Source organism: Etheostoma spectabile, chromosome 7, assembly GCF_008692095.1.
Source record: "Etheostoma spectabile isolate EspeVRDwgs_2016 chromosome 7, UIUC_Espe_1.0, whole genome shotgun sequence".
Classification (NCBI taxonomy): Eukaryota; Metazoa; Chordata; class Actinopteri; order Perciformes; family Percidae; genus Etheostoma; species Etheostoma spectabile.
Window position 1 is genome coordinate 31,278,776 of NC_045739.1, and position 25,434 is coordinate 31,304,209.

The 25,434-nt window shown below is 42.1% G+C and overlaps 2 protein-coding genes across 9 annotated transcripts in view; one reads left to right on the forward strand and one right to left on the reverse strand.

Moving 5' to 3' along the window:
- Positions 1-25,434, reverse strand: part of LOC116693287 (tubulin alpha-1B chain) — a 36,751-nt gene that overhangs the window by 4,907 nt on the left and 6,410 nt on the right. The window contains exons 1-5 of one of the 5 annotated variants that reach the window (XM_032522175.1): positions 12,587-12,773; positions 11,560-11,782; positions 11,315-11,463; positions 8,792-9,718; positions 64-191 (exon numbers count right to left, since the gene is read on the reverse strand). In XM_032522175.1, the coding sequence (XP_032378066.1) occupies positions 141-191; positions 8,792-9,718; positions 11,315-11,463; positions 11,560-11,782; positions 12,587-12,589 (1,353 nt within the window). In that variant the 5' untranslated portion in view covers positions 12,590-12,773 and the 3' untranslated portion in view covers positions 64-140. Of the gene's footprint in view, positions 1-63; positions 1,119-1,425; positions 1,575-1,661; positions 1,885-3,184; positions 3,359-8,482; positions 9,719-11,314; positions 11,464-11,559; positions 11,783-12,586; positions 12,775-25,434 lie in introns of those variants that run through there. The other 4 variants (XM_032522172.1, XM_032522173.1, XM_032522176.1 and 1 more) reach the window with 4 other exon arrangements.
- On the forward strand, positions 14,607-25,067 carry LOC116693285 (tubulin alpha-1B chain). Of its 4 annotated transcripts, none has more exons than XM_032522168.1 (5): positions 14,607-14,862; positions 15,640-15,862; positions 15,959-16,107; positions 16,186-17,134; positions 24,728-25,067. In XM_032522168.1, exons 1-5 carry the CDS (start codon positions 14,860-14,862, stop codon positions 24,757-24,759), a joined length of 1,356 nt encoding a protein of 451 aa, XP_032378059.1. In that variant the 5' UTR covers positions 14,607-14,859; the 3' UTR covers positions 24,760-25,067. The 4 variants fall into 4 exon arrangements, with proteins under 4 accessions (XP_032378059.1, XP_032378060.1, XP_032378061.1 ...); XM_032522170.1 differs by lacking the exons at positions 14,607-14,862; positions 15,640-15,862; positions 15,959-16,107; positions 16,186-17,134 and adding exons at positions 19,599-19,819; positions 21,599-21,755; positions 22,446-22,668; positions 23,540-23,688 and having other exon boundaries at positions 23,779-25,067; XM_032522169.1 differs by lacking the exons at positions 14,607-14,862; positions 15,640-15,862; positions 15,959-16,107; positions 16,186-17,134 and adding exons at positions 19,557-19,819; positions 22,446-22,668; positions 23,540-23,688 and having other exon boundaries at positions 23,779-25,067.

Sequence of the window (25,434 nt, forward strand, 5' to 3'; positions counted from 1 at the left end):
ATTTTATACAGACTTGTAACATCAACTTTTGACAGTGAGTGTATTAAAAGAGAACAATCAATAACTTGTCGATAACACTTTATTTTTTGACAATAAAAAGGCACCGATCAGAGAGCAATAAGAGGGAATGTATTGCCTAATTAATACTCTTCTCCTTCATCATCCTCATCTCCCACACTATCAGCGCCAACCTCCTCATAATCCTTCTCCAGAGCTGCCATGTCCTCTCTGGCCTCAGAGAACTCTCCCTCCTCCATCCCCTCCCCCACATACCAGTGAACAAAGGCCCTCTTAGCGTACATCAGATCAAACTTGTGGTCAAGCCGAGCCCAGGCCTCTGCAATAGCAGTGGTGTTGCTCAGCATGCACACGGCCCTCTGGACCTTGGCCAGGTCTCCACCAGGAACTACAGTGGGGGGCTGGTAGTTGATGCCCACCTTGAAACCAGTGGGGCACCAGTCCACAAACTGGATGGAGCGCTTCGTTTTGATGCTGGCAATGGCAGCATTCACATCTTTGGGCACCACATCACCACGATACAGCAGGCAGCAGGCCATGTATTTGCCGTGGCGAGGGTCACATTTCACCAACTGGTTGGCTGGTTCGAAGCAGGCGTTGGTGATCTGAGAAACTGTTATCTGCTCATGGTAAGCCTTCTCAGCAGAGACAACAGGGGCATAGGTGGCCAGAGGGAAGTGGATACGGGGGTATGGCACCAAATTGGTCTGGAACTCTGTCAGATCAACATTGAGGGCTCCATCAAAACGAAGGGACGCAGTGATGGAGGACACAATCTGACTGATCAACCTGTTGAGGTTGGTGTAAGAAGGACGCTCGATATCGAGGTTCCTACGGCAGATATCGTAGATGGCCTCGTTGTCCACCATGAAGGCACAGTCAGAGTGCTCCAGGGTGGTGTGGGTGCACAGGATGGAGTTGTAGGGCTCCACCACAGCAGTGGACACCTGGGGAGCTGGGTAGACCGAGAACTCCAGCTTGGACTTCTTGCCGTAGTCGACAGACAAACGCTCCATCAGCAGGGAGGTGAAACCAGAGCCGGTGCCACCTCCGAAGCTGTGGAAGACCAGGAAGCCCTGAAGGCCGGTGCACTGGTCGGCCTGAGGACAGAGAGGGGGAGACTGTTAATGGATCATCTCCACTGCACATAATACTGTGAACTTCTGAAGGCCAGCCTCTCATTTCAAAACACTACAGCTTATCTTTTCCCCATATATATATTTGTTAACATTTCACATTACGATTCTTGAATTTCCGGTTCTCTCATTTGTTGCATGTTTGTTATGAACCAAAATACCAAGGGGAATTCCTTGTATGTGGAAACCTGATCTGGCAATAAACCCGATCCATTTAATGCAATATTCTAGAGCAAAACATAAAACTAACTTCTATTCTGAATACACCCACCAGTTTACGGATCCGGTCCAGCACCACATCAATGATCTCTTTGCCGATGGTGTAGTGTCCACGGGCGTAGTTGTTGGCAGCGTCCTCCTTGCCGGTGATCAGCTGCTCAGGGTGGAACAGCTGGCGGTAGGTCCCAGTGCGCACCTCATCTGAAAGGAATAGGCATAAATTATAGGAGAGTTTGACAGACAGTGGTTTAAAAATTAAAAAAAGTAGCCAGAGGTGATGAAGCTTACCGATGACGGTGGGCTCCAGGTCGACAAAAACAGCTCTGGGGACGTGTTTTCCAGCTCCGGTCTCACTGAAGAAGGTGTTGAAGGAATCATCTCCTCCTCCACGAGTCTTGTCACTGGGCATCTGTCCGTCCGGCTGGATCCCATGTTCCAGGCAGTAAAGCTCCCAGCATGCATTGCCGATCTGGACACCAGCCTGACCAACGTGCACTGAGATACACTCACGCTGTGGAAAGAAGAAAAAAAAGTCAGGCTCTTTTTAAATAGACTAGTTTTGCTGATTCTTGTTTCAGTTTTAAGAAAAGAAATGCAGTCACCACATGTTCAAGCATGCACTAGAGCTAATGCAAGCGTTAAATTACTAATAGGCTCTTTTGTAAAGAGATGAAACATGACAAATCACCTGATGAGTCATTTACCCCTTTAAAGCCAGAAACAAGAGAAGGCTCAAACTTAAGCCATTGAGTATACAGTCTGGAGCTGCTCAATGGAGAGTAAAGGCAAAACTGATTTTACCCAAATGAGCTTTATTCTAGTGTAATGTTCCCTGTACCATACAAATAGATAAATTGTTCCTACGCTCAGATATTCCCCTGAGAATGCATACAAGCACACTAACAGTCCACTATATAACAATATTTTGAATTTGATACGGGTCAAATAAAAAGCATATTCCGTTTTAATATTCTGAATGTTGATTCTCAAAAGCCATGTAAACCACTTAGTAAGAGTACCGTTTTTGCGCGGTATAAGTTAATATTGTGTAAACGTAACTAGGTTATCTATAACGTCTTTCCCAATCGATTGTCCATGGAGCAGTTCCTAGCTTATTACGTAACATTTGATTTATAGCACTTAAATTTGTGAGCGTAGTAAGCGTACTAATAATATTTCTCAACCGTCTTAGACCATGGCAATATAGTGTATGCATACATTATTTTTTCTATAAAAAAAATTAAGCAAAGAAAAAAAAAGGCGTAGTTCCCCTTTAACAAGAAAAAAAAAAAAAAAAAACCTACACAGCTCTAGTTCCAGATGTTAATACAAAAAGTAACGTTATGCCTTAATGAGTCATGTAAAATCCCCATTAGGCTTTTAGTGAACTGGTTTGGTTTGAGACGCCCGTGGTTTCAGATTCATACAGGCCCAGCCGCTTCAAACCGGCGGTAAAAGGGGGAGGGTTTCGGGCTGAAAAGCCCGCTGACCGAACGCTAAACTGGGTCAATGTGCTAACAGGAGAGCCACCACCGGAAACTGGCAGCACGACTCAACTTGGACAGTGGCCTGTCGAGGTACCCTGAGCTAGCTAATTTACCAACATTAGAGTTAAAACGGCCTAATGACGACGACGAATTGGTAACCGTCCTACGCCGTAATAGTTTTTTTGACATGTAGACGGTTGCTGTTTCCTAGTTAAAATAAGTTTGTTAACTAGGTTGCCGCGTGGTGACGCACATTCACATTGTTCAATTTAGGTAAATAAACGAAACACTTTTTAAGTAAAGAAACACTATTTCCATACTCACCATGATTATTGAAGCTGTTGGGTCTGTATGAGGATTAAGCAGAAGAAAAAGGCAAAGTTAGCTCTCACACGTAGGCCTTTATGAGTCCAGTGTAAGAAGTAACTGACGTTTGCTTCTAGGCGGGGCTTTTTATACTCTCTTACCCGGCGGAAAAGTGCTGCTGAATCCTATTGGTCGGAAGTCACGTGAGTCCGCTTCCTATTGGTTAAAAGGAAAAAGTCAAATGCGCCACGAGCTCTGCGGGAAAATGGGAGGTAATCCTCGTTGAGATCATGCGTAGGCGGTGTGCGTAGCTGCTAGCCGGCCAGTCAACGGTGCTAGCAAAGATGCTAGCTCTGTCTAACTGCGGACTGGGGTTCATTCATTCTCTAGATTATTCGGTCCGGCGGCAGGATTGTACCTTAAATAGCCCATTTGTGTGACATTCTGTTGTGTTCTTTAATCCCTTGAATGTAGCACAAGTAGACTTTATATTTCACAATTGTTTTCCGTCAGATTATGAGCAGATATCCGACCACACCTAAAAAAAGGTGGCATCATTTTACAGATAGAGAGGGATCCATTTTATCTCTCAGAGTGGGCTTTGTGCTGCTTGTTTGCAGGAATTAAACAGTCAGCTGTTGTTTCACAAACACTTTGGCAGTTAAGTGCTTGTCTTTCGTTTTTAAATATCTAGGCTATTTATTTTCATTATTTTTTATTATTTTTTTTATTGATGTATTTATTGATGTATTTACCCTCCTGTTGTCTTTAGGCCAAATTTGACCTTATTCCAACCAGTTTCCATATCAGAAATGATGTATCTTTCAAACAAATTGTCTAAAAAAGGAAGGTGGCTGGTTCCCAACAACGCTCTTCACAAGTTAAATTAATAATCAGTTCACTACTTTCATTGGATATTTTTTTTCTTCAATCAAGTCAATTTTATAGCATTTGGAGAAAAAACAATTGGTAAAAGAACTTTAAAAAAAAAAAGAGCGAAAATGTCAAAAGTGATAAATGTGTAAATATGAACAAAATGGGAACACATGTCAAATAAAGTTCCAAAAATGTGAAAGGATGTTGAAAAAAGGACCAAAAATGGCACATATACAAAAAAGCTTTAAAACTTTGTGGAAAAACCCAAGAAAATTTCAAAAGGCTTAGAAAAAGTCAACATGATTTGGAAAAAGTGACAAAATCATCGGAGGAAAGCCACAAAAAGGGTCGAAAAAGACGACCATAACCTTGATTAAAAGGTTTTTCATTTTAAATTTTGACTCCGATATACTAAAATGACCAGGTCGGCGGTAAGACAACATGAGGGTTAAGAAAACGGATGTGTTGCTTAATGTTGTACCACCTGTGTTGAAAGGGTTTATGAGTTATGAAAGATGCGGGGCTAAATTAACGGCCAACGTTTTGATTGGAAGAGGAAAATATTGCTAATAGCCCAGTTTTACAGGTTTTATTTGATATCCAAGAATTTTCTTTGACACCTGGTGGGTTATTTTCCTCCACTATGTCCTCTCCTCTCGTCTCTCTCTCTCTCTCCTCTCTCTCTCTCTCTCCTCTCTCTCTCTCTCTCTCTCTCTCTCTCTTCTCCTCTCTCTCTCCTCAGTTTTACAGTATATGAAACCACCAGAGGTCCCCATTTATTAAGAAAAAAAGGCTGGAGCAAAAGCAGGAATGTAAGGATTTATAACAAATGGGAACAAATCTGCTATTCCTTTGTTTTAAGGTTCTTAACATTAAAATATTGCTTCATTCCCTGTAAATCTGAGCATTAGATTAGATTCATCTTTATTGTCATTACACAGGTACAGGTACAGGTAGGTCTAACCAGAAGGGCAATAGCAGCAGGTGCAGGATATACACTGGTTCCATAAGTCCCGGACATGGATATGTACTGCATAAATATAGAAATGAATACTATTATAAACAGAAGTTTACAGATAGATTTGTCCTATGAATATACTATATAGATAACAAGTACTGTGAACAAAATTTACAGCTGGATATGTACTGAATATAATATACAGGTGGATATTACTATAAATAGAATTTTTACAGATATGTACAATGAACATAATATGCAGATGGTTGTTACTATAACAGAGTTTACTGGTGAATATGTACTATGAATATATATATAGATGGCTATTATATAGACAGAATTTGTACAAATATATATATATATATAATAAGGCTAAAACGAGCAGTATAACAATGATTTAAGGTAGTACAAATAAAGTTTGGACAGAAGCTATCCGAATTAAAGTGCATTAAAGTATTGCAGTTTAAGTACGGAATTGCAAATGTATGTGCAAACAATTGGTACTGTATATAAATATAATATACAGGTGGATATTACTATAAATAGAATTTTTTCAGATAGCAAATGTATGTGTAAATAATAGGTACTGTAAATAAACAGCCGATTTATTGCAAGTGTGCATATGTAGGCTAGTGCATATGGTAACTGTTGAATTTATTCACCCTCAAATCCTTTTTTTTTTTTTTTTGACCATGTAGGCAGGGAACCTCAGCAGTGTACTTCTCTGTATCTGCAGGATATTGATTCACTGATAACATATTCCATATACAATCCTCAGGGGCATAGCACAAAATTCTGGGCCCTGTAGGACGGGTATTTTCTATGGGCCCATCCCTCCATCCATAGCTATTCATTCTAGCGTATTATTGTGGGTACTTAGTCCCCTTGTCCCCCCCCCCCAGTCTGAGACCCCTGACAATCCTCATCTATATAATTACAATAAACCAGTCTGCAGCTAGACTTACCCAATGCACCATATTTGACACATTTCCAATCATTTTTTTCATTCATTTAGTGTTTGTTGGGATGTTGTTATGCATGTGGTCCTATGTGGTATTTGGTACTTTGCTTTGTTTTCTGTTTCTTCTTCTCTGTTTTTTTGGTTCTGTCTTGTCTCCTCGTGCTTGTGTTTCCCTAGTTTCCTCCCTGGTCTTGTGTTGTGTTTCCCTTGAGTACCTGTATGCTCTGTTTCCTGTGTTATTGTGATAGTCTGGGTCTCGTCCTGTCTAGTTTTACAACCTGCCTTGTGTTTTCCCTCCTCTGTGATTGTCGACCCCGCCCTGATGGGACTCACCCAATGTATCACCTGTTGCTTGTCTGCTCATGACCCCCTGTATTTAACCTCTGTGTTCCCTTCGTCTCTTGTCAGATCCTTTCGTTTGTTGCTGTGTGTGTTCCCCGTTCATCTGTTTTTACTTTGCATTTTGGACTCTTCCCTGAAGTTAGTTTTCCCGTTTCCCAGTAGGCCTTTTTTGGATTTTTGTCTCTGTTGTTTTTGGACCAATGGATTTTGTGTACTTTGTTTTCTGGAGACCCCTGAATCCCTTTTTGTGTAATAAAGCCTGGTCAGACGCTCTCCTGCCTTCCTGTCGTCTGCATTTGGATCCTCAGTTCTGATAATCATCACATTTAATTCAGTTTATAGTTATACATTGTGCATTTGACTTGCTGTTAATTCATGGAAATTTAAAAAGTACTTTATCCAATCTATTTCCATCAGGCATCATGTGAGCAAAGCCCAAAAAACTTTGACACATCCCAAGATTAAACTTCTAATATATTATTCAACATAATTTGCTACTTTTACGTGAGTGGCCTATAATAACCAAGGGCTAACAATGGGTGAATAACATCTTGTGATTTTCAAAGTATGAGATACTATTCAGATGGATATGAAATCATGCGAGTTAGGGTTAGTAATTGACTAGATGGGGAGAGGTTCAATCTTGGGATGTGTTCAGTTTTTTAGATTTGGCTCTGCTCATATGATGCCTGATGGCAATGGTTGATTAAAATACTTTTTTTTAAATCTCCATGGGTAACTATAGCAACCAAGTCACAGATACACAATATAGGCTACCTCTAAATTGAACTAAATGTAAAAAAACTCTAGTATATACTTGCTCCAGTTTCTTCTCCCTGTACAGTAACAGCTGCACCTCCACTCACCAGTCCATCATGCTCCTGCAGTTTGCAGACAACCCCACCCTAACTGGGCTCATCTCTGGTGGGGATAAGTCCACCTACAGGTGGGAGACTGACCATCTGGCAACAGGGTGCAGTCAGAACAACATGAAGCTTCACCCTCTGAAGACAGTGGAGATGGTTGTGGTGTTTGGCCCCACCCGCCCCTATCATCACCCTGGGTGACTCCTTCCACTTCCACGGGACGTCAAGAAAAAAGCAAAAGGCTGTACTTCCTGCAGCAGCTGAAGAAGTTCAACCTGCCAAAGACAATGCTCCACCATCTGAAATCTGATATGTGATGTACTGTATGTGACTATGTTGAATTGAGCAAATAAAAAGTAAGAGATAAGAAACATTGGTAAGACAACACATAAAGCAACAAAAAACATGTCCCTGGCCCAAGAGATTATCCAGATGAGACAGAGTTCCAAGCTTGTACAGTCGCTGCTGGTCACGTCTTATTGAGTTGTGCAGTTGTATGTTCAAGGTTGACAATGTTGACAAGACTATGGATCCAGAATGGTTTCATACACATATCTGAACGAAACCAGATTTTCAGCAAACGAAAACATCTTTGCTGAGGTAAACCCTACAAATACCATATTGAACTGAGAAGACAAAAACGGAGTAGGAATATAAGAAAAGTTAAGTGTATCCGCTAAAACTGAGATTAACTCTTAACCCAGTCCCCCACCCTCTAACCCCCTAGTCACCACACTCTGCATTAACCTTCATGCCCACTATACAGTATATCTACACTCTTTGCATGTCCCTAAACATTTTTTGCACATCATGCACTAAATCATGCAGCCTCTTTTTTGGTCATGTTAAATAGATATTTTGCATGTATTTTAAAGTGCAGGTATAGAGATGTACTATACATAGGGACATGGTAAATTGATTAAAAACATATCAGTCAGGATTTGAGGGTGAATAACTTCAATACTGTACACCAGGATGATGATATAATGGAAAGTAAAACCATCAGACACCAAATTAATTTCTTGGATATTAAATCCAATATACTATCAAGATTGTGACAATTTGTGATAGCCAATCCTAATTATAATAATAATAAAGATGTACACACTTGATTGTCATTTAACAAAGGAATGCTTCGGTCTAAATTGTGTAGCACAAAATTGTACAAAGCTGTGTAATTATGTTACTTTGTATTAACACAAGGTTATTTAGCTCTCTATAATTTGAATGCATGTCAGAAAAATTTAATTTCATGTGTCACAGAAGAAGATGTGTGAGATAAGGTGCAGTATGAAAAACAGTACACAAAGGCCTATCATTTGTCCAGATTTATTTACAGTTTATAAACCATTTAAATAACTTTTTACAACTACAGTGAAATTACCATGAGTGTTGAAGTGTTCTTGCTCCCTATGGTGCCCCATTGCGTGGAAGTCGCCTTGGATTTGCATGTTTGTAATATTCAGAACTTAAACACAAGTTTACACATCTAAAACAAATACAGTATATTGTGTCCTGTATATTTTTTCAGGACTTACACGTTTGAGTTAGATTAATTTATGTAGTATGCCCTACTCCTCTCCTTCCTCCTCTCCCTCACCCTCAATGGAGTCGACTCCAACCTCCTCATAATCCTTCTCCAGAGCTGCCATGTCCTCTCTGGCCTCAGAGAACTCTCCCTCCTCCATCCCCTCCCCCACATACCAGTGAACAAAGGCCCTCTTAGCGTACATCAGATCAAACTTGTGGTCAAGCCGAGCCCAGGCCTCTGCAATAGCAGTGGTGTTGCTCAGCATGCACACGGCCCTCTGGACCTTGGCCAGGTCTCCACCAGGAACTACAGTGGGGGGCTGGTAGTTGATGCCCACCTTGAAACCAGTGGGGCACCAGTCCACAAACTGGATGGAGCGCTTGGTTTTGATGCTGGCGATGGCAGCATTCACATCTTTGGGAACCACATCACCACGATACAGCAGGCAGCAGGCCATGTATTTGCCGTGGCGAGGGTCACATTTCACCAACTGGTTGGCTGGTTCAAAGCAGGCGTTGGTGATTTCTGCCACCGTTAATTGCTCATGGTAAGCTTTTGCAGCAGATATGACAGGGGCGTAGGTGGCCAGAGGGAAGTGGATACGGGGGTATGGCACCAAGTTGGTCTGGAACTCGGTCAGATCAACATTGAGGGCTCCATCAAAACGAAGGGACGCAGTGATGGAGGACACAATCTGACTGATCAACCTGTTGAGGTTGGTGTAAGAAGGACGCTCGATATCGAGGTTCCTACGGCAGATATCGTAGATGGCCTCATTGTCCACCATGAAGGCACAGTCAGAGTGCTCCAGGGTGGTGTGGGTGGTCAGGATGGAGTTGTAGGGCTCCACCACAGCCGTGGAGACCTGGGGAGCTGGGTAGATGGAGAACTCCAGCTTGGACTTCTTGCCGTAGTCGACAGACAGACGCTCCATCAGCAGGGAGGTGAAACCAGAGCCGGTGCCACCTCCGAAGCTGTGGAAGACCAGGAAGCCCTGAAGGCCGGTGCACTGGTCGGCCTGAGGACAGAGAGGAGGAGACAGTTAGATACAGTGATGTCATTTAATTTAACCCTTATGTAGTCACAATCTGTATAATACCCTTGTCATCCGAGTCAAACGTTACCTGCCTTTCCCTAATCCCTAAAATACGGCAACATAATTGTGTTTTGAATGCCAAAACCTTTATGGATGGAGAAACAACCTGTAATTAATCCCAGGATGTGTGAATATCTGAGTTTTCACTCTTTACAGTGCAGAAAGACTTCATTTATTCAGTGGAGAAACAATTTGTTTTTATCACAACACAGCAGTCTTACTCCTTTTCTATACTAGAGTGGTGATTTTCTTTTTTAAGTTACTGCATATGCACGTGGTAAACAATATTTTCTATCACGAAATAGGCCCAGTACTTTTGTATCTTTGCATCTCAAAGACCAGCCTCGTCTAAGGACCTGTAAACTCAGCATGTCATGACAGAATAGTAGACCTCATAGGGAAAGACATATCAAACCATTTTACACCTTCAGTAAGAATGTACACACATTCTCAGGTAAAACCATCCATGTTTCAGCACTGCAGTAGTAACCCTGGTACTTTCTTACACCTGGTTGCCAATTCGCCAGATGTTGTTATTATCCATAAGGAGTCCAGTGAAGTGGACATTTTGGAGGTAGCCTGCACCTTTGATCCCAGCATGGAGGAGGCTTTCTACACCAAGGTAGTTAAAAACCAACCACCCCTAAACACCCTCTCAGAGCTAGGCTATGGGTATATACTATTCATGTTCATATTCAATAGCCTAGGACACACACATAGGTTGATTGTAAGAGGGCTGCAATTAATTGGAATCATGGCCAAAAAGAGGGTTGAACAGCTTGCAAAGGACTGTGCCATCTCAGCTTTTCTTGGCAGCCGCCACATATGGCGGAGACGTTGTTACTTATACCTTTATGAACTTAATTGTGCTTATTAATTGATATTATGAAGAGCTGCTGCATGCCACTGGTCCATGGGTTTGCGTATGTATGTATTGTACTGCATCTGTATTATTTCTGTCCCTGTACCATTTTGCCTAATGTGGACATAGATTAATGGTTAAATGTGTGTGTGTGTGTGTGTGTTTTTGTGTGTGTGTGTGTGTGTGTGTGTGTGTGTGTGTGTGTGTGTGTGTGTGTGTGTGTGTGTGTGTGTGTGTGTGTGTGCGTGTGTCATACTATATCCGTGGGGTTAAAAAACCAGGAGTCCAGTATACTTGTGAGGCCCAGACAGCTTTGTGGGCCAAATGCTGGACCCCACAACTTTAAAGGGCTGTTTGAGGGTTAAGACTTGATTTTAGGATTAAGTTTAGAATTAGGTTATGCTTAAGGTCAGGGTAAGGGTTGAGGATAGGCATGTAGTTGTGATGGTTAAGGTCAGGGTAAGGGGCTAGGGAATGCATTATGTCAATGACAGGTCCCCACAACGATAGTGCCAACCTTAAATTTAACTGCCTCAATGTTGACAAAAAGATAATTTAGGGAGTTTTTTCACATTAAACACAGTGGCAGGTCATTTTTGACCATTTCTGAGGGTTAAAATTAAGGAATGAATCCCTCCTGAGATCAAGTTACCCACCAGTTTACGGATCCGATCCAGCACCAGGTCGATGATCTCTTTGCCGATGGTGTAGTGTCCACGGGCGTAGTTGTTGGCAGCATCCTCCTTGCCGGTGATCAGCTGCTCAGGGTGGAACAGCTGGCGGTAGGTCCCAGTGCGCACCTCATCTGAAGAGACAAAAACAGATGTTGAATCAGTTGTTGTCTCCAATTTACACTTTAGTTTCCCTAGAGAAATGTTCAGCCAGAGGTGATGAAGCTTACCGATGACGGTGGGCTCCAGGTCGACAAAAACAGCTCTGGGGACGTGTTTTCCAGCTCCGGTCTCACTGAAGAAGGTGTTGAAGGAATCATCTCCTCCTCCGAGAGTCTTGTCACTGGGCATCTGTCCGTCCGGCTGGATCCCATGTTCCAGGCAGTAAAGCTCCCAGCATGCATTGCCGATCTGGACACCAGCCTGACCAACATGGATGGAGATGCACTCACGCTGGGATGCAGAGACAGAAGATTTGGATTACAGATTTGATTAAATCTCAAGCCTCGTACTCCTGAAGAGCTGAGGAGCTAAACTCAAATACATTTTGATAAAGAGTTTGTCAGATGCAAAGATGCCCTAACTACAAAATGGCAGACTGCTTAAATTCATTCTCCCCTTCCTGCATGAAAAGTCCTTACTATTATTTTCTATGATAGCATGTCGTCTGAGGTTGAGTCTATCATTTAGGAGAACATTTTCTACTTCTCTCTGCTGCCACAGAAGACTATTGCATGCAGAATAATTGAGAGAGAGGATAATCTAGGTCAGACATGTTGCATGCGCTGTCTCTTTAAAAAGCCCCATTCACATCCACCACAGGGAATATATGAGTCAACTATTAATTTCCATAAATTTTCTGTAAACAGAGAAATTTTATACTGTAGATATCAAATCTGAATGATGAATAATTTAACATAAAATCATCTTTTGAACAAGGTGCACACATAAAAATACATTAGCAACAACATTAGTGTGAAACTAGTCAAGCTGATTTAAGGGTAATGTTGGGATAAGATAAGGCTTGCAGTTCATGGATACACTAGGCTATATTTCTATTAAACAATTCATTTAATAACATTTTGATTTGTCTAACAGAAGCTATATTGACAATTAAACAATATCCAGCCATGATGCACCGCAGTAAAGGGAACATAGGGTGACGTCAGAGAAACATATGAGCAACCTCATTAACTCCCCTTCTCTTATAGTCTCCATCAATAACCCTGGAAATAAGATATATAAAATGGTACTCACCATGATGGCTTGTCAGTATTATGCAATGTAATGAGACAAGTCGGAGGAGTGTTCCTGTCTGAGGGGGTGCAGTGTCTGAGGCTGCTCTACTGATGCACCACACTCACATACTCTGCCTCGTGAGGAGAACAGCTGAAATGCAAAAAAAAAAAAAAAAAAAATCTCCTACTCATTCTGCCGCAGTAACTGTTTCACGCCCAGAACCAGAACAACAAGACGGGCCTGCTGCACCTGAGGCAGGAGGACTGAAGATGTGTTGATGGGTATGATGTTGTGTTAAAACACACATGATTGGCTGTATGCGTCTTGGTTTGAAACCTGTATACCATCATTTGAACATCAACAAAGCATTTTTCATTGTAAATACATTTTTAAATCTCAAATGCTTTGTGTGGATTTGTATCCTGCGAAGAGGTCCAAGTGCTCTCCAGGAGGAGATTTTATTTTTCTTCTTTCTAGGATAGAGACAGAGCGCTAGTGATGGCCAAATGAAGCTTAGTGAACCAGTGTCTTTATTTTCTGAGCCCACTAGATGGCGCTCTTGGTTTTAAGAGAAAGGCCTAAGGCGTTGCGATTCAGTGTATTCTCAACCTTTTTTTGAGCAGAGAGCGCCATCTAGTGGGCTCAGAAAATAAAAACACTGGTTCACGAAGCTTCATTTGGCCATCACTGTACAGCGATGTCTCCAAAGCAAATCTGGATATCAAACCAAATTCTCTGCTAATGGTTAAAACTGTAGACATGTATACAGTCAATTTAGGGTAAAGAAGTGCTGGACTGGTGCTCAAATCATTAATGTAACTTAACGTTAGCAGTTAGCACAAAACAAGACTGTCATCATTTTTAAATCAATTATTTAAGCCAAAAATACTCACATTTATTGGTCTCTCTGATCGATGCGGCAGCCATCGTTGCTTGTTGCACACTATGTTTAAACACTCGGTTTCAAGTGAGCTCGCGTCCTCACTCGGTTCCAAGGGCCATTTACCCCTTTGTCCGCCCTTCGTCTACCCTAGCCCTAGGTCAAAATGAGTATTGGGACAGCCCTTAGTCTCGCGTGAACGTGCAAAACCTAGGGGAAGGGGTAAGGGGAAGGGGTAAGGGGTAAGGGTAAGGGGTAGGGGTAAGATAGAGAAATGAGATGCAGCCTGAGTCCCGCCCCCACCGGAGGGAATAACAACTCTCTGCTCTCCGTGGACTGTGCGTGAAGGTTTCTTTCTTGTCATTTTTGTCTGCTAGCAAACAGAAAAACACCCTCAGCCTGCTGCGTGGTGATATTCAAATCAACTAATGTAAAGAATCCTGTAATGTCTTTCTTCAAACGGTGAAAAGAAAAACCAAATTTGCCAAATTTTAAATCAGACTTTGTTCATTGGACACCAAAAACGGAACTAAATTATTCATTATTGATTTGGCCCTTTCAGCCTTGTAACTTTAACTATTGAAGCAATGTTAACGTTATCTAGCAGGACGTGCTTAGTACCATGGATTCCTTTAATATTCTTCTTTCATGTGACTCCACATGCTTTAAGAGTTTTACAACTGAGCCTACTAAAAGACACTAATGTCGGCAGAGCTCGCCGACGGGTTTGAGCAGCGCTAATTAAACATTTCAGCCTGCCAAAACCATACAAAGACTACATACAACCTCCATTTTCCTTAATATGCCCTGTTGTCTTTGTATCCTGGTTATTCCTTTTTTGGGTTTCTGTCAGTTCCCGTGTTTTGGATTTTGCCTGCTGTTCAGGACACTTTTTGTTGCATGAATTTTATTATTATTTTGATTAAATCCACAAACTCTACATTCCCGTCACTCTTTATTTGGGTCCACCATTCCCTGCACCGCACCTGACACATCCTAGGAAAAACAAAATATTGCCCATTGTACGTCCAAGCTACCCACAGGCTACAAATTCTCACAATCTGTTGAGATTAACAAATACATTTCCATCAAAATTGATGGACAAATTATTATAAACGAGTTAGAAGTTGGAGGCACAGACACAAATCACATTGTTTTTATTTGTGCAGTGTATTTTCCAAGCTGCGACTGCTCTCGGGACTCTTTTGCCTCCATACTTTGGAGGTGAAACACTGCGACACAATGAGGAGGAGTTTTTATTTTTTGTGCGTAGTTCACCTGTTCACCTCTCGAGGCAGAGCAGCCTATCTGAATGTGGTGCACCAGCAGATCAGCTTCACACACTGCACCCCCTCACACACGATCACTCCTCCGGCTTGTCTTATTAATTGCATAATATCGAGGAGCCATCATGGTGAGTACCATTTTATATATCTTATTTCCAGGGTTATTGATGGAGACTATAAGAGAAGGGGAGTTAATGAGGTTGCTCATATGTTTCTCTGACGTCCCCCTATGTTCTCTTTACTGCGGTGCATCATGGCTGGATATTGTTTAATTGTCAATATAGCTTCTGTTAGACAAATCAAAATGTTGTTAAATGCATTGTTTAATAGAAATATAGCCTAGTGTATCCATGAACTGCAAGCCTTATCTTATCCCAACATTACCCTTAAATCAGCTTGACTAGTTTCACACTAATGTTGTTGCTAATGCATTTTTATGTGTGCACCTTGTTCAAAAGATGATTTTATGTTAAATTATTCATCATTCAGATATGATATCTACAGAATAAAATAACTGTTTACGGACTCATATTCCCTGTGGAGGATGGTAAGGGGGCTTTTTAAAGAGACAGCGCATGCAACATGTCTGACCTAGATTATCCTCTCTCTCAATTATTCTGCATGCAATAGTCTTCTGTGGCAGCAGAGAGAAGTAGAAAATGTTCTCCTAAATGATAGACTCAACCTCAGACGGACATGCTATCATAGAAAATAATAGTAAGGGCTTTTCATGCAGGATGGGGAGAATGAATTTAAGCAGTCTGCCATTTTGTAGTTAGGGCATCTTTGCATCTGAAAAACTCTTTATCAAAATGTATTTGAGTTTAGCTCTTCAGCTCTTCAGGAGTACGAGGCTTGAGATTTAATCAAATCTGTAATCCAAATCTTCTGTCTCTGCATCCCAGCGTGAGTGCATCTCCATCCACGTTGGTCAGGCTGGTGTCCAGATCGGCAATGCATGCTGGGAGCTTTACTGCCTGGAACATGGGATCCAGCCGGACGGACAGATGCCCAGTGACAAGACTCTCGGAGGAGGAGATGATTCCTTCAACACCTTCTTCAGTGAGACCGGAGCTGGAAAACACGTCCCCAGAGCTGTTTTTGTCGACCTGGAGCCCACCGTCATCGGTAAGCTTCATCACCTCTGGCTGAACATTTCTCTAGGGAAACTAAAGTGTAAATTGGAGACAACAACTGATTCAACATCTGTTTTTGTCTCTTCAGATGAGGTGCGCACTGGGACCTACCGCCAGCTGTTCCACCCTGAGCAGCTGATCACCGGCAAGGAGGATGCTGCCAACAACTACGCCCGTGGACACTACACCATCGGCAAAGAGATCATCGACATAGTGCTGGACCGGATCCGTAAACTGGTGGGTAACTTCATATAACTTTGCTCTAAATTTAAAATACATAATTGTATCTCACTGTGTCCCCCTCTCTGTCCTCAGGCCGACCAGTGCACCGGCCTTCAGGGCTTCCTGGTCTTCCACAGCTTCGGAGGTGGCACCGGCTCTGGTTTCACCTCCCTGCTGATGGAGCGTCTGTCTGTCGACTACGGCAAGAAGTCCAAGCTGGAGTTCTCCATCTACCCAGCTCCCCAGGTCTCCACGGCTGTGGTGGAGCCCTACAACTCCATCCTGACCACCCACACCACCCTGGAGCACTCTGACTGTGCCTTCATGGTGGACAATGAGGCCATCTACGATATCTGCCGTAGGAACCTCGATATCGAGCGTCCTTCTTACACCAACCTCAACAGGTTGATCAGTCAGATTGTGTCCTCCATCACTGCGTCCCTTCGTTTTGATGGAGCCCTCAATGTTGATCTGACAGAGTTCCAGACCAATTTGGTGCCATACCCCCGTATCCACTTCCCTCTGGCCACCTATGCCCCTGTCATCTCTGCTGAGAAGGCTTACCATGAGCAATTAACGGTGGCAGAAATCACCAACGCCTGTTTTGAACCAGCCAATCAGATGGTTAAATGTGACCCTCGCCACGGCAAATACATGGCCTGCTGCCTGCTGTATCGTGGTGATGTGGTTCCCAAAGATGTGAATGCTGCCATTGCCACCATCAAAACCAAGCGCTCCATCCAGTTTGTGGACTGGTGCCCCACTGGTTTCAAGGTGGGCATCAACTACCAGCCCCCCACTGTAGTTCCTGGTGGAGACCTGGCCAAGGTCCAGAGGGCCGTGTGCATGCTGAGCAACACCACTGCTATTGCAGAGGCCTGGGCTCGGCTTGACCACAAGTTTGATCTGATGTACGCTAAGAGGGCCTTTGTTCACTGGTATGTGGGGGAGGGGATGGAGGAGGGAGAGTTCTCTGAGGCCAGAGAGGACATGGCAGCTCTGGAGAAGGATTATGAGGAGGTTGGAGTCGACTCTATTGAGGGTGAGGGAGAGGAGGAAGGAGAGGAGTAGGGCATACTTAATAATAACTTAATCTTAAAAGTGTCATTCCTGAACAATAAACAGGAGCAAAACATATTGCATTAGTTTTGAGATTTGTAACCTTGTGTTTGACTTCTAAATGTATCACTGTAGATGTAAAATATGGTTTACAAACTGTAAATAAATATGAAAAAAATTACAAGCCTTTGTGTACTGTTTTTCATACTGCACCTTATCTCACACATCTGTGGGGACTTGTCATTTGACCTATTGGTGTTCCCTTCTTCACTTTGCAGTATCCTATTTGGCTTTTTTGCCTCCTTTTCCATGTGTAGCCCTAAGCCATTCCTCTGTGATTTATGAAATGAAATTTTTTTCTGACATTAAGTTCAGATATAGAGAGCCAAATAGCTGCCTTACACCCTTGTTAATATGAAACAACATGGTTACATAGCCTTGTGCAAATTTGTGCAATCAAATTGACTGAAGCGCTCCTTCATTAGATGATATTTCAATGTGTTAATGACTAACCCTAACCCAGTGCAGTTTTAATTCACATTAGCTTTTCTTGTGAAGTTGAGCCCAACTTAACTAAATGACATGTGATAAAAAGCCTTTATGATGGAAGTTTTCATGTTGTGCCATAAAACAGGATAGATGCAAGACTCTGAATGAAGATTAATAGAAAAAATTGAAATAATGAATATGGAGGAACTGAGGGACTCTAGTGTGTTTTTGTCAAGTTTCTCATTAAAACATATTTGGCTACCAGGGATTCAGTTTGGTATAATTTCACTTAATTTAGATTAGTTTAATTGTCTGCAATTTATGATGAGCGAGATGAACTTTAACACAGTTTGTGTTAAAGGGAAGTGATTAAAATATAAATAAACAAAAACTATTTACCATGAGCCTAAAGGAGACCTCTGGTGGTAATGTTGGATGAGAAGAAAAGGTCAAACCAGGTCAGAAACGGACTGCAGCTGGATTTTTTTTTCACCTGTTCTTTATTGCAAAACAAGTGCAATGACAAACAACAATAGACATATTGGGGTTATAAATGGTAAATAAAGTATATCATGAAAAAAAGACTTTAGCAGTTTAATTCCAATAAGCTCTAAATAAAGATTTTTTTGTTGCAGAATTAACTTTTGTGAATGTGAAATTGTGCTAAGATAATAAAAATATGTCTAATATAATACTGTTTTTCTTTTGAAATAAGGACATCATAAAAACCAAAGAACATATCTTTGTACAATCATTAAAAAATGAGCAGACATGTTAAAATAACAAGTGGGTCTACAAGGACAGCTCCAAAACAAGTATATGGTGGTTTCACGATCTACAGAAAGTGCAATTCATATCAATAAACGGCAAAGGTAATTGTACTTTATTGTCACCTACACATACGTGTAGGGAAATTCATTCCCTGCATTCAACCCATCCCTCAAGGGAGCAGTGGGCAGCCATTTCCAGCGCCTGGGGACCAACCTGAGTCAGTGCACTAACTGGAGATCCTAATCCACGTTTTTAAAGGTGGGGGAAACCGGAGCACCCAGAGCATACAAACTCCCCACAGGAGGGCCCCGAACGACTTGCATACCAACCCAGAACCTTCCTGCTGTGAGGCCACAGTGCTAACCATTGGGCCACCATGCTGCAATATCATTTCTCAGTCTTTACCAGTAATGTTTTTCTGGTTAGCACCGTTGGAGAAGTTTGAAACAGACATCTCAAGGTTTATATAGGGTAAACATCTTGGAGACATGGTCTCTGGACATTTAAGAATGAACCTTCCCTAGTAATGGGTTACATATGGGATGGTGAAAATGTCTTTCTAAAAGAGGGACCCAATCCTTTGGTCCATTTCTTTAACTGTCTATGGTCCAGAACAACGGGATCTGTTGGTCGATTTCTTTAACTGTCTATGGTCCAGAACAACGGGATCTGTTGGTCCATTTCTTTAACTGTCTATGGTCCAGAACGATGGGATCTGTTGGTCCATTTCTTTAACTGTCTATGGTCCAGAATAACGGGATCTGTTGGTCCATTTCTTTAACTGTCTATGGTCCAGAACGATGGGATCTGTTGGTCCATTTCTTTAACTGTCTATGGTCCAGAATAACGGGATCTGTTGGTCCATTCTTAACTGTTATGGTCCAGAACGATGGGATCTGTTGGTCCATTCTTTAACTGTCTATGGTCCAGATAACGGATCTGTTGGTCCATTTCTTTAACTGTCTATGGTCCAGAACGATGGGATCTGTTGGTCCATTTCCTTAACTGTCTATGGTCCAGAATAACGGGATCTGTTGGTCCATTTCTTTAACTGTCTATGGTCTCCACGGGTGTCCTCAAAAGGCAGGGCTGAGTGAAACCCACGTGACAAGATACTGGATGACTTGCAAGTTGCGCAGTCTCGCCATTTTGATTTCTGCAGTAACCGTGCACCTGCAGTGAACATCAATGTTTTTCGTTCAACCAATAGGAAAGGGGCTCTCATGACTCTTGTGACCCTCGACCAATCGGATTCAGTTTCTCTTACTCGCTTGTGAGGCGAGTATAAAAGGCCCCGCCTAAAAGCCGCGCTAGCGTCTCACACAGCACTCCTAGAAGCGCAGTAGTGAGAGTATAACCGGTCTCTCTTCTTATTTCAAGCCCCTTAGAAACAGCGTCAGGAAACATGGTGAGTATGGAATAACGGGACGTTTGTCTTTTTAATTTAACCAGGCTCACAGCCCACAGTCACACGAACAATGTCTCAAAATATAATGTGAAGAGCAGTTGACGTTTTATGGCGATGTTACGTTTTTCCTGTGGCTTTTATTAGCAAGTGTAGCTAGTTAACGTTGTTGGTGTTATCTTTTTAATGGATAAAGTAGAGCCTGGATCTTATATACCGGTCGTATTTAACGGTAACAGCTTTCAGGCTGTGCAGTATGGAAGCCCGTTTCCGCCAACGTGATGGGGGGGAAAAAATCCTGCATCATTATGATGAGGAGCTTTCCCATAATAATGACTTGGTTCCTCAAAACAAAGAATTATGTCAGAAAAGTAAGAAACGTTCACAAAATATTGCGAAACGTTCTTAGATTTTACTTGGTATTTATTTTATTTTTTTTAAACATTTTGAGATGCTATCATATTATTTTGAGATACAAAGTCATTATTTTTAGGTTTCTCATTCTTTTGAGGTGTCAAGTCATACTTTTGAGCTACAGAGTCATAATTTTGAGATACTGAGTCATTATTTTGAGATACTGAGTCATTATTTTGAGATACTGAGTCATTATTTTGAGATACTGAGTCATTATTTTGAGATACTGAGTCATTATTTTGAGATGCTTAGTCATTATTTTGATATGCCAAGTCATTATTTTGAGAGATTAAATCATTATTTTAAGATGCCAAGTCACTATTTTGATATGCTAAGTCACTATTTTGAGATGCCAAGTCACTATTTTGATATGCCAAGTCACTATTTTGAGATGCTTAGTCATTATTTTGATATGCCAAGTCATTATTTTGAGAGATTAAATCAGTATTTTGAGATGCCATGTCATTATTTTAAGATGCCAAGTCACTATTTTGAGATGCCAAGTCACTATTTTTGATATGCCAAGTCATTATCTTGAAATGTCATTATTTTGAGATACTAACCATGATTTTGAGATGCCAAGTCAACACTATGCGATGCCAAGTATTATTTTCAGATACAAAGTTATTGATTTAAGGAAACTAAGTCATTATTTTTAAGGAGTCATGCTTTTTTTTGGATATTTTGTTGTTATTTTGAGAAGGTTTCTTATTATTTTGAAATACTAAGTCATTATTTGAGTTTGCCATTATAATGACTTGCAGGATACATTTTTTTCATCACATTGGTGGGAATGGGCTTCCATAGAACACCGTGCATTGACCCAGTTAGGGGACACAAAGCTGTCTTGTCTCATTCCTCTGCTTTACTGCCTATTTTAAAGGTCAAGCTGCAACTCCATTTTTGCAATACATTTATTGAATCAGACACTTAATCTGTTGTACTACTGGTTTTAAAAGCTCCATGTATGTGAAATATGACCACAGCTCTCTGGTTTTGGTAGACTTTTGTCCCTCCACCAGGGATGCAAAGTTATAAATTTAGATGCAATTTCCTTTCCACTGACTCTCTTTTCAGCCATCTGAAGGGAGCAGATATCTGTTCCATCTGCAGTCTCTTAACTGGAGAGGTGATGATGATGATGATGATGATGATGTGAAGCCACAATTATGCATGGCAGATCCGCTGGTTACATTCTGTGCCACCAGCATCAGACTGTTTTTTTTTAAAGCCCCTGTGCTTAAGTATTCTCCAGTTTATTCTGCACACTAACAGGCGTGGTGGAGACAGACACATTCAAATCAGTTGACACAGCTCTACGAAAAACTGATCACTTAAAACTTGTTACTCTGTGTAAAACTCCCTCAGGGCCGTTCTTTCTGATCCCACCCTCGCCCTTGCCCTGTGCCATGTGCGCCCGGCCACGAAATTTCCCAAAAGGCACACTCCCAACGCACTTGACAGGGCGCCCGCGGTTTCCTCTGCTGCGCACAGAGCAGCAGCTGCTAACCATCGACTTGTGGAGGTAAAGAGACTCTGTGCAGAGAAGGTAGTACAGCCGCTGATTCAGACAGGATGGACATCTGAAACATGATGCATCATTAATAACACTGAGTAAAACACCACACAGTAAGTGGTCATCAGCTCGTACTTGACTAGACTGTATGTTTTTAAGAATTTCTCTTCAGTTTTCAGCTGCAGCTGAGCTTTCATTTGGATCATATTGTTAGTCCATATTGTTGTTTATTTCCACACAAGATTCCGATTTGTCAGCTGTTTATTGTAAACATTAATATGCACATGCTTAATTTGTGGAGCGCATGTATCCAGATGAGAAGTAGTTAAGTCTGTCTAAATCTGTTATAAATTTTAGATTTTCTCTGTGTGAGAAAATGGAGGTGTGGTGAGAGTCTCACGATCAATGTGTGAGAGTTGGCAGACCAGCCCTCTGCAGATATTTTGATATGAGAGACAAATTTTATGCATGGATAATTGGCTATTTGGCTGAATAAACAAGACTGTAAATGTGCAGCATGTGTCTGGTGACTTGGTCATGATGTGGTATCGGGTTCTTTTTTTTTCTTTTTTTCCTCCTCCCTTTGGACCTTAGCTTTTTAGGTGTGATGATCTCAAGCATCGAATTAGACATGGTTGCAATGTATAGATGTCTGGCAATATTTAATTATAAATGTTAAAAATTTCTGTTTTCCTCCAGCGTGAGTGTATCTCAGTGCACGTTGGTCAGGCTGGTGTCCAGATTGGCAATGCATGCTGGGAGCTTTACTGCCTGGAACATGGGATCCAGCCGGACGGACAGATGCCCAGTGACAAGACCATCGGTGGAGGAGATGATTCCTTCACCACCTTCTTCAGTGAGACCGGAGCTGGAAAACACAGCCCGAGGGCTGTTTTTGTCGACCTGGAGCCCACCGTCATCGGTAAACTCATTAAAAATACAGATGCCATAGTTGGGTTTTTCATTAAAGGGTAACTTAGGTTGTTTTGTTTGTTTTCCAACTTGCAGTCTAAGTGACTGATGGGAAAAACAGTCTTTAACATTGGTCCAGTATTAAGCATGACCGCTGCAGTCAGCGAAAGACGCCACAATGTAAGTTAATGGGCAATTGTGCACCTTCAATTTACGTCCACAAAAGAACTATTTTTGCCTCTGACAGGCTCAGATTATTGATAAGTGTCTGACAACCTTATGGAAAGGATCCCTACAGAGATAGACCTTTCTAGTCAAAATTAAGATCCCTTTTTTTTTTTAAACATAACATTGCAACATGCTATCACTAAACCCACCAGACTCAATGTAAATAAACAGTACAGATATTGTAAAATACATTTCATTCAACGATAAAATGAACTTGAAAGTCATTTTGGTCTTTCTACTTTTACAACTACTGATTTACATGGGGAAATATGCTGGCTCTTTACACTCTTGTTTATTTAAATGCAGTCTGGTGGGTTTGGCGATCTCTGAGCCGTTTCTGATCCAGAGAGGATTTTAATGGTCTCTTTGTAGGGATCCTTTCCATAATGTTGTCCAACACTAATAAAATCAATCTGAGCCTGTCGGAGACAATAAGCTCTTTCAGTGGACAGTAATGGACAATGCACATTTGCCCCATACGTTGCACTCAGATTCCCGGCTGCCTGTTACAGCGTTTCCACTCAATACTGGACCAGTCTCAAAGATTGTTCTTCATATCAGTTACTTACACACAAAATATAGTAGAATAGGGTCCAGGTTAAAAATAAAGTTACAGCAAACTAAGTGATTTCTGATCAAATTGGTCTCTTCAGATGAGGTGCGCACTGGGACCTACCGCCAGTTGTTCCACCCTGAGCAGCTGATCACCGGCAAGGAGGACGCTGCCAACAACTACGCCCGTGGACACTACACCATCGGCAAAGAGATCATCGACCTGGTGCTGGACCGGATCCGTAAACTGGTGGGTAACTTGATCTCAGGAGGAATCTGTTCATACTTTTTAATAAAATGACATCACTATATCTCACTGTCTCCCCCTCTCTGTCCTCAGGCCGACCAGTGCACCGGCCTTCAGGGCTTCCTGGTCTTCCACAGCTTCGGAGGTGGCACTGGCTCTGGTTTCACCTCCCTGCTGATGGAGCGTCTGTCTGTTGACTACGGCAAGAAGTCCAAGCTGGAGTTTTCAGTCTACCCAGCTCCCCAAGTCTCCACGGCTGTGGTGGAGCCCTACAACGCAATCCTGACCACCCACACCACCCTGGAGCACTCTGACTGTTCTTTCATGGTGGACAACGAGGCCATCTACGATATCTGCCGTAGGAACCTCGATATCGAGCGTCCTTCTTACACCAACTTGAACAGGTTGATCAGTCAGATTGTGTCCTCCGTCACTGCGTCCCTTCGTTTTGATGGTGCCCTCAATGTTGATCTGACAGAGTTCCAGACCAACTTGGTGCCATACCCCCGTATCCACTTCCCTCTGGCCACCTACGCCCCTGTCATCTCTGCTGAGAAGGCTTACCATGAGCAGATAACAGTGGCCGAAATCACAACTGCCTGCTTTGAACCAGCAAATCAATTTGTGAAATGTGACCCTCGCCACGGCAAATACATGGCCTGCTGCCTGCTGTATCGTGGTGATGTGGTTCCCAAAGATGTGAATGCGGCCATCGCCACCATCAAAACCAAGCGCTCCATCCAGTTTGTGGACTGGTGCCCCACTGGTTTCAAGGTGGGCATCAACTACCAGCCCCCCACTGTAGTTCCTGGTGGAGACCTGGCCAAGGTCCAGAGGGCCGTGTGCATGCTGAGCAACACCACTGCTATTGCAGAGGCCTGGGCTCGGCTTGACCACAAGTTTGATCTGATGTACGCTAAGAGGGCCTTTGTTCACTGGTATGTGGGGGAGGGGATGGAGGAGGGAGAGTTCTCTGAGGCCAGAGAGGACATGGCAGCTCTGGAGAAGGATTATGAGGAGGTTGGAGTTGACTCCATTGAGGGTGAGGGAGAGGAGGAAGGAGAGGAATATTAAAAGGTGCTGGTCAGAAAGGAAACAATTGATTTCATTCCGCAAAAACGTTCCAAAAATGTTTTGACTATTCATTTCCAGTTTAGCTGTTTAAAAATAAATCTGAAGATGTGAAGTTAATGTGACAGGAAGGGCCAAAGACAACATAGGCAGGTTGTTGGTTTGAAGTTCATTCGAGGGTAAGGAAGAAGAATATTGAAAGGGACAAAGCACTAGTTAAACCAGAAATGATTGCTTCAAATTAAATGCATTCCACTGAAATTGTCATTCCAAATAAATGTGAAGTTGTTTTGAAATAAATTCCTGTAACATAAAGTTGTCTGTTTTTTGCGTGCACTAATTAGGAAGTTATTTTAGCAAATTGCTTAACCAATGAGCAATGTCAAGTTTAGCAGAATACAGTGCAGTGTTTACATCCTACTTTTAAATCTTGTACTTTAAAATCAAAGACTTAGTCCTTAACTAGAGAAGAAAATTCCAAATAAGGCCTTTTCCTATTAAGACATGGGATATTCTGGTTTTAGAGGCATTCTTTGGACATATATAAAGCCCATTTTCTCTATCAGGATTTTTGTTACTGCAGTTTTTTCCCAGTTTACTGCCTCTTGGCTGTTTAAGGCTCATGGTCAGCTCTTACTGTACACAAACCAACCAGCTAGCAAGGCTGCAGTCCCAATA

Excerpts from the sequence above, each read along its gene's own strand:
- LOC116693285 (XM_032522167.1), top strand. The coding sequence starts at position 22,419 with ATGTTAAAAATTTCTGTTTTCCTCCAGCGTGAGTGTATCTCAGTGCAC. Across the intron at positions 22,669-23,539 it reads CCTGGAGCCCACCGTCATCG|ATGAGGTGCGCACTGGGACC; the intron begins GTAAACTCATTA and ends TGGTCTCTTCAG. Across the intron at positions 23,689-23,778 it reads TGGACCGGATCCGTAAACTG|GCCGACCAGTGCACCGGCCT; the intron begins GTGGGTAACTTG and ends CTCTGTCCTCAG.